The sequence below is a fragment of the Hyalella azteca genome, unplaced genomic scaffold (genome assembly GCF_000764305.2).
Source record: "Hyalella azteca isolate HAZT.00-mixed unplaced genomic scaffold, Hazt_2.0.2 contig10063, whole genome shotgun sequence".
NCBI lineage: Eukaryota > Metazoa > Arthropoda > Malacostraca > Amphipoda > Hyalellidae > Hyalella > Hyalella azteca.
The window spans coordinates 36,030-44,074 of NW_025940113.1; the positions used below are offsets into that span (position 1 = coordinate 36,030).

Sequence of the window (8,045 nt, forward strand, 5' to 3'; positions counted from 1 at the left end):
CATCACCTCCCCAGCAGGAGCCACTAGAGGAGGTCACCGTCTATGACCTGGACTGCACGCTGGAGGACGCCGCCCTCAGGACGCTGCTCAAGGACCGGCCCCTGAAGAAGGCTGTGCCGCAGCTGCACCCCATCAGGAAGACGTCGCTGCCGGCGCCCCTTGAGGCCACCGACGCGTCCACGTACACTTCGCTGCCGCCAGACGCCCTCGTGAGTCATCTTACTAAATATCATTAACATAAAATATTTTTAAATGTATTTCATTTAAAATATCATATAATATGATAAGCTCTCATGCGCGTGCAAGTACATTCCTTTGTGAGGCTATGACAGCATTGGACGAGGCCGCAAGTGACTTAAGATTGGAAGCAATTGTGATATCTCACGTCTGAAAGATAAGAGATTGACAGGTCCTATCCAAGTATACCTTCATGTATAAATAATACTCAATGGATATCTCTCTCTACATGCTCCTATGTAGCAACTTTCTTCTACTGGCATTTATCTTGAACTCTCTTGCTTTAATAGTATTCTTTCCTTGGAGGTCTTTCATATAGTGAATCCTTATTGTGCATTCACGCTATTAGACCCTTCTTTGCAGACCGTTACGAGGAAGAATCTATCTTTGGCTCCTTAATTGTAGGACTCACATCACCTGTCACTCCTTACCTCGGCCTGTACCGGAAACTCTAACCCTGGACAACAGTCTAATCAATATATCTATAACTCCTACCCTTGACACCTGACTGGTCACGATGCCTGAAACTCCACCCCTTGACATGCGTCTGTTCAATACACCTATAACTCCAAGGCTGTACACCTGTTTCGACACCATACCTGAAACACTAACCCCTGACACTTGTCTGCTCAGTACTCCAACCATTTGCCTCTGTCTGGACACCATACCTGAAACTCCAACTCTTGACACCTGTCTGTTCAGTAAACATAAAAATCCAACCTCTGACAAGTACCTCGCCAATAGACCTGAAACTCCAACCCTTGAACCTTGTAGTGGAAATGCAGGCAGCAAATGTTGACACCTCTAGAGGGATCAACATTTGCTCAATATTTCGTTCCCATGCCTCAGCTTACTGATCCCCGCGAGGCCTCCACTTCTCCCCGCACAAAGCTGCCGTCATGGGCAGCCGACAGTCTCAAGAGCAACGCCGAGCCGGGGCGCGCCGAGCCGGGGGGCATCATGCCAGGAAGATTAGAGCAAGTGGGTGTCGAACAAAAGGGAGACGGGCAGCTACGCGAGAGGAGCGAAGAGGAGCAGGCACTGATCTTCGAGCAGAAAATCGCCCCCGTGCTCGACGAAATCACGCGAGCCGTGGCCAGTGGTGAGTGTAGCCGCCCTGTGAGTTGAGTGTCACGTAATGGTGAGATCGCAGGGTATACGTATAGTGAATGTAGAGTGCAGCCATATTTTCAGAGCCCAACCACCTTGGTGCTCTGTAATTTGTCGTGTTTTTCCTCCCTGCAACCGCTGAGTTCTGTTTTGCGTTGCTAACGTACTTCCTAGCGTCATCCTATAGCATCATCGCCTACCTCATTAACGTCGTTCGAGACATCTTTGTGATTTTTTCACAACGCCTTATCTGCTACCAATTACATTAGCTCAGAAATGTTCATTACAATTTCTCTCATCTCAAACGTCCCGCAATGACGCACCCCTTAACCCCCTCTCAAACGTCCCGCAACGACGCACCCCTTAACCCCACCTCAAACGTCCCGCAACGACGCACCCCTTAACCCCACCTCAAACGTCCCGCAACGACGCACCCCTTAACCCCACCTCAAACGTCCCGCAACGACGCACCCCTTAACCCCACCTCAAACGTCCCGCAACGACGCACCCCTTAACCCCACCTCAAACGTCCCGCAACGACGCACCCCTTAACCCCACCTCAAACGTCCCGCAACGACGCACCCCTTAACCCCCCTCTCAAACGTCTCGCAACGACGCACCCCTTAACCCCTCTCAAACGTCCCGCAACGACGCACCCCTTACCAGTTCATGGCCGCGTGCAGGAGTGAGTGAGGCGGTGCTGGGGGAGCTGGTGGAGAAGCTGTACGGACAGCTGGTGGAGCAGCAGCTGGTGGGGCGCCAGGCGCTCCATCGCAGTTCCATCCTGCGCGTCGTCTTCAGGCTCGTGGACCGCGAGCACGGGGGCCTGCTGGCAGCGCTGGCACGCGTCATGCTGGCAGTGAGTGTGGCATGCTGGCAGTGAGTGTGGCATGCTGGCAGTGAGTGTGGCATGCTGGCAGCGCTGGCATACAGCTACACAGCAGCACCACAGAGATGCTGTGAAATGAAATTAGTAAAAATTTAACAAAACAAATATAACATATAACTGTTGGATGATCGCAAAAAAAATTAAAAGGAAAATCGCGGTACAAAAATTAGAGACGCATGAGGCGCGGCTACATATTGCCTGGCGGAAGGAACATATTAACAATAATAGCGGTTTCAGCGTTTAGTAGGACGTAGACCTGTCGCCGATTCTTAACATCGCAGAACATTCACAGCATTTTGCGGTCTCGAACTCGCAACTCACTGCCACAATTCTGCTGTTCTTAACCGCCCGGCCTCCTTGCCGATTCTGACCAGAAACTGGCGCACAGAGCTGGGATCGAACCCGCGCCTCTCTGCGCCAATCTTGGTACTCAGAACTTTAACCACTGGGCCACCCTGCCACTTAGGTCCTTCATGTGGTCCTTCGCTCGTCTCGATTAGTTATTGCCTCGTAACTCCATTACATACCGCGTCAGCTGACACGTTGCCTACAAACTTGTATATGTACGATTTGGAAGATCCATGACCGCGTTATAGTTCTCAAAATTTATCATGCGTATATATTTTATTTTAAAACATAAACAAAATTGTTTCTCATCTATTAATTTGCAATGTAAACGTTAACCATTAGTGTTCGACTCGAAGTTCGACTGGAAGGCCATTATTGATGTGTATGTTGTATAAATAAAATTGTTTTATAACCTGTAAAATAATAGATTTAATTTCTATATCATCAAGGATACTGCTTCGTAGAAGAAGAATGGAAATCTCGAGATATTTTAAACATAAACTCATGTATACTAATAGCATATATCAATCACCAGGAATTTAAAAGTAAAGAAAATAGCCAAAAGGTCCACCATTTCTTATAAGCGAAAACGTTTCGGAGTCCTTTCGGCTATTTTCTTTACTTTTAAATTCCTGGTAAATTTGCGACTTAAGCAGCCAAGTGATTTTAATACATATATCAATCATCTTAAAGTTTTAACGTGATGTTGACAGCTACGAGTGAGCGGCAACAACCTGACGTCGGTGATGAAGCTCGTCTTCAAAGTGACTCGAGACGCCGGCAACGACGAACTTTTCCTGACAGGTCCTCTGCTGGGGCTCCTGCTGGAGGCCGTGGGACGCCTGTCTCCTCTTGAGGTGAAGTTCCTACTCGTTACGCATGCCTCTAGTTGCCTACACACTACGCATGCCACTAGTTGTATGCACACTATGCATGCCTCTAGTTGTATGCACACTACACATGCCTCTAGTTGCCTACACACTACACATGCCTCTAGTTGTATGCACACTACGCATGCCTCTAGTTTACTGCACACTACACATGCCTCTAGTTGTCTGCACACTACACATGCCTCTAGTTTACTGCACATTACACATGCCTCTAGTTGCCTACACACTACGCATGCCTCTAGTTGCCTACACACTACGCATGCCTCTAGTTGCCTACACACTAAGATGCCTCTAGTTGTATGCACACTATGCATGCCTCTAGTTGTATGCACACTACGCATGCCTCTAGTTGCCTGCACACTAACATGCCTCTAGTTTACTGCACACTACACGTACATGCCTCTAGTTGCCTGCACACTAACATGCCTCTAGTTGTCGGCACACTATGCATGCCTCTAGTTGCCTACTCGCTACGCATGCCTCTAGTTGAGATCACTAACAGCAGCAGCACCTCAATCAATGAGCTTGGAGTGATATCATCGACGAGGAAAAATTCGCCACTGTTTAGATTTTAGAAGTACGGTCGTTATAAAACAATCTACGGCCAGACATGGCCGTGAGACATCTATAACAGCGAGACACGACGGCTATGGATGATTGCGCATGAGAGCTTCTTTGTCTACCTAGTATAGGAGCAGTTTTGCACGAGTAATAACTTGTGTGCAAACTAATACAATAGTTTCGTGCAGTATTAACTCACTTGTACAAGCAGCAGTTTCCCTTTATCAAATATTAATCATAGTGAGTTTGAGTCCCAATAGAGTATTTACGCGAAGTCGGGCCGTCAGCAAGTGAGGCAGGACAGACTAGTAGTAGCATTAGTTATCCGTTACTAGAACTTTAAACCTCAACCGATTGACGGCATTACATTAAAAACATAACTCAGTACTCACTGCAGTGAGTGACAGAGAGAGCATTTTCTCGTCGACGAAAACTTGAGGTCACGGACGGACGGACAGACGGACAGACAGACGGACATGGCGAGCACAATAGTGCATTTTTTCCATAAATGAGAAAATGCGCTAAAAACAGANCGTTCACGTAAGTACTTACGTTCACGTAAGTACTTACGTTCACTTGGCGAGTTTTGAAAGTATGGCCCCTGTTGCGTGCAGAGCGCGGAGGCTGCGGTGTATGGCTACGGCGCCCTCAAGTTCCTGACGATGAACAGCGCCCTCTGCACCAGACTCCTGGCGAGGGGCGTCATCGAGCTCCTTACTCTGCACATGATGATCATTGTTAATGAGGTGTGTTGGTGTTGTCGTTAATGAGGTGTGTTGGTATTGTCTTTAATGAGGTGTGTTAATATCATCGTTAATGAGGTGTGTTGGTATTGTCGTTAATGAGGTGTGTTAATATCATCGTTAATGAGGTGTGTTGGTATTGTCGTTAATGAGGTGTGTTGGTATTGTCGTTAATGAGGTGTGATAGTTATATGGTTAATGAGGTGTGTTGGTATTGTCGTTAATGAGGTGTGTTTATATCGTCGTTAATTAGGTGTGTAAATGTCGTCGTTAATGAAGTAAGTCAACAACATGGTTAATGAGGTGTGTTAGTATCATCTTTAATGAGGTGTGTTAATATCATCATTAATGAAATAAGTCAACAACATGGTTAATGAGGTGTGTTAGTAACTTAGTTAATAAGATCTGCCAGATATCACGTATTTCTTGTTCAGCTGCTATGCCACAAATTTATATGGTAGCTTCGCTCCGCTGAGGACGATGATCACTTTGTATAGAGTTTAGTTCTGAACCGAAGTGTTCTTCGTGAACCAAGACCAAAGGGTTCTCCCCTTTGGTCTAGCGCAGCTATATACAGAGCTGGGCAGCGCTACTTTGAAATGTAGCGGCCGCTACCGCTACCGCTACATGCTCTAAATGTAGCGGGCGCTACCGCTACCGCTACAATTGCTTAAATGTAACGGGCGCTACCGCTACCGCTACAATTGCTTAAATATAGCGCCGCTACCGCTACTGAAAATGTAGCGCGCTACTGCCCACCTCTGGCTATATAGTGCCACTGCCAACAAAATACAAGGCAGATGGTCACAGATGGCTCAGTATCGTGTTAAAGCAAGATAGCCAGCATGTATTCTGTCTGTTTAACAAAAGTCTTAAATTCATAATAATGTTTTATCAGTTGCGCCAATTTTTCCCATGTAGGTTGTTTTACTCTCAATAATATCATATTCACACATAGTATCTATTTAATAACGTATGTTGGCTATGATAACGATGGTAAGACTTATACCTCAACCTTATGACTGATATAAGACTCATACCTCAACATTATTACTGAGGTATGACTCATACCTTATTACTGAGGTATGCCCCATACCTCAGATGGAGGAGCGTGGGTCGGTGCCGCAGCAGACGGGCTACGCGCTCGTGCAGCTGACGGCGACGCTGCGCCACGTGAGCAGCAGCGAGCGCGCCTACCCGCAGCTGCTGCAGGCGAACACCGTGCAGCAGGCGTGTCGTCTGCTGGCAGCCTTCCAGCACGATGCTGACATTACGGCCAACCTGGCCAGGATATTGAGGTCAGCATGCAGCATGATGCTGACATTACGGCCAACCTGGCCAGGATATTGAGGTCAGCATGCAGCATGATGCTGACTCATCTTGAGTTAATAAAATTCATTCAAAACACGTTTTCAATGAATTTTAATGTTACGTATTCAATGAAACAATTAAATTCAGTGAATTTTATTACCAACGTTAATTCTATATCGGTCGGCTAAGAATTTATCACGTACACGTGCAGTTCATCAAACAACATTACAAAAGTAAAACGTAATTCTCTTAGATTTTCGAACTCCATTACTAGAAGCGTCACTCTCAGAAACATTGTTCGTGTTTAGAAATTGACCGTAGAATATTGGTTGAGGTAATGGCTCAGTACTGTTATAACTGTTCTGTTATACGACTAACTAAAATATTTTACGCAGCAATAACAAAGATTTATAAATATTTTAATATGCTTTACTCATTCGTCGTACTAGCTATGCATGCAGGGAGCATATTCGGACTAAGCTATTTTAGCCATCTTAGGTTCGCCAAACCAAATATCTTGTATTAAAAAAAAGCATTAGCAAGCATTTTCCTGAAAGCAATTTCATAACAACTTTTAAATGACCTCAGCTTTAATAATTGGATTGTTTATTGTTTATTGTTTATTCACAGAGGAGCACACAAAAATATACATAACAAGAGACCATACAAATTTGAAGAAAAAATACAAATTGCTTCCTTGTGAATGCCTATATAAGCTAAAAAGCTTCACAGGCGACATAGGCGAAATTACTCTCAATAGAACAATAACGTAATGAAACTGAGATAAGTCAATAGGAAACAGAAAGTGCCCAAAGTAAGAAGATCCTTATAAACTAACCCTTAATAAAACTGATATAAGAACAAGCAACTTGGCGACTAAAAATGAATATAACAAAGCCAATAACAACCTAATACCTAAAAGACAGATACAACTAAGACGAAAAGTCAAAACAATGTTGACTTACACCATAATATTTATCAAAGAANGGTGGTGGCGGGTGGTGGGTGGCGGGTGATGGGTGGTGGTTGACCAAATTTATGGTTACTGTGTGCCGGCTGACACTGCAGCGTTGCAGGACCATATATCTGTCTGCATGGACACAGACTGGCTGCTCTCAGACTGGCTGCTTTCCAGCCGGCTCAGGCTTAATGAACGAAAACGAATTTATTTTGGTTTGGTGAAAAAAACGAATTTATTTGGTTTTTGACTGCTGGGTTCCAGCATCAGCTTCCTGCTAATGCTGTCGGTCTGAGCAATGAGTTCGTAATGCCTGCGTCCTCGGTTCGCAACATCGGCATTCAGCTGGACTCGGAACCTTCAATTAACAGTCACATTGCCAAAGTCACCACCGCTTGTTTCGGCGCTCTGCGGCGAATTCGTAGCGTCAGTCGCTGTCTTGCGGGGCCAGTTCTTCAGTCTCTCGTGGGCTACGACAATGCCAGACTCTACGGACTTCCGACAACGGCACTTAAAAAACTTCAATGCGTCATGCACATCACCTGTCTCTTATACACATCTAGATGTGTATAAGAGACAGTTACTGGGTACGTCGGGGGCATGGGGTACGTTACAGGGTACGTCGGGGGCATGGGGTACGTTACTGGGTACGTCGGGGGCACGGGGTACGTTACCGGGCACGTCGGGGATACGATGCACGTATCCACCACATACGGACCACAGAGGTTGATATCAGCTGTTGAACTCTCGACCTTGATTCATCAGGATAATAGTCCATCTTGTAATCTTGTGTGCAGTTATATACGAAATGTTCTATGTTGGGCAAGAAATGATTTGCAGCCTCAATAGAGCTTGTGTTCCCTGGTGTTCCCGCAGCTGTTCCCCCTCAGTGCCTAGTGTTCCCTGGTGTTCCCGCAGCTGTTCCCCCTCAGTGCCTAGTGTTCCCTGGTGTTCCCGCAGCTGTTCCCCCTCAGTGCCTAGTGTTCCCTGGTGTTCCC

At 46.0% G+C, this 8,045-nt stretch overlaps 1 protein-coding gene across 1 annotated transcript in view; it reads left to right on the forward strand.

Annotated features, from left to right (window-relative positions):
- The window catches only part of LOC108665464 (armadillo repeat-containing protein 2), a gene marked incomplete in the record, with an annotated part of 11,577 nt that extends 3,591 nt beyond the window's left edge, over positions 1 to 7,986 (forward strand). The window contains 9 exon segments of the mRNA XM_018152217.1: positions 15 to 209; positions 1,087 to 1,339; positions 2,031 to 2,206; positions 3,298 to 3,441; positions 4,650 to 4,781; positions 5,880 to 6,076; positions 6,885 to 6,903; positions 7,312 to 7,473; positions 7,966 to 7,986. Of these exon segments, the coding sequence (XP_018007706.1) occupies positions 15 to 209; positions 1,087 to 1,339; positions 2,031 to 2,206; positions 3,298 to 3,441; positions 4,650 to 4,781; positions 5,880 to 6,076; positions 6,885 to 6,903; positions 7,312 to 7,473; positions 7,966 to 7,986 (1,299 nt within the window).
- Positions 7,987 to 8,045: the final 59 nt, after the last annotated feature.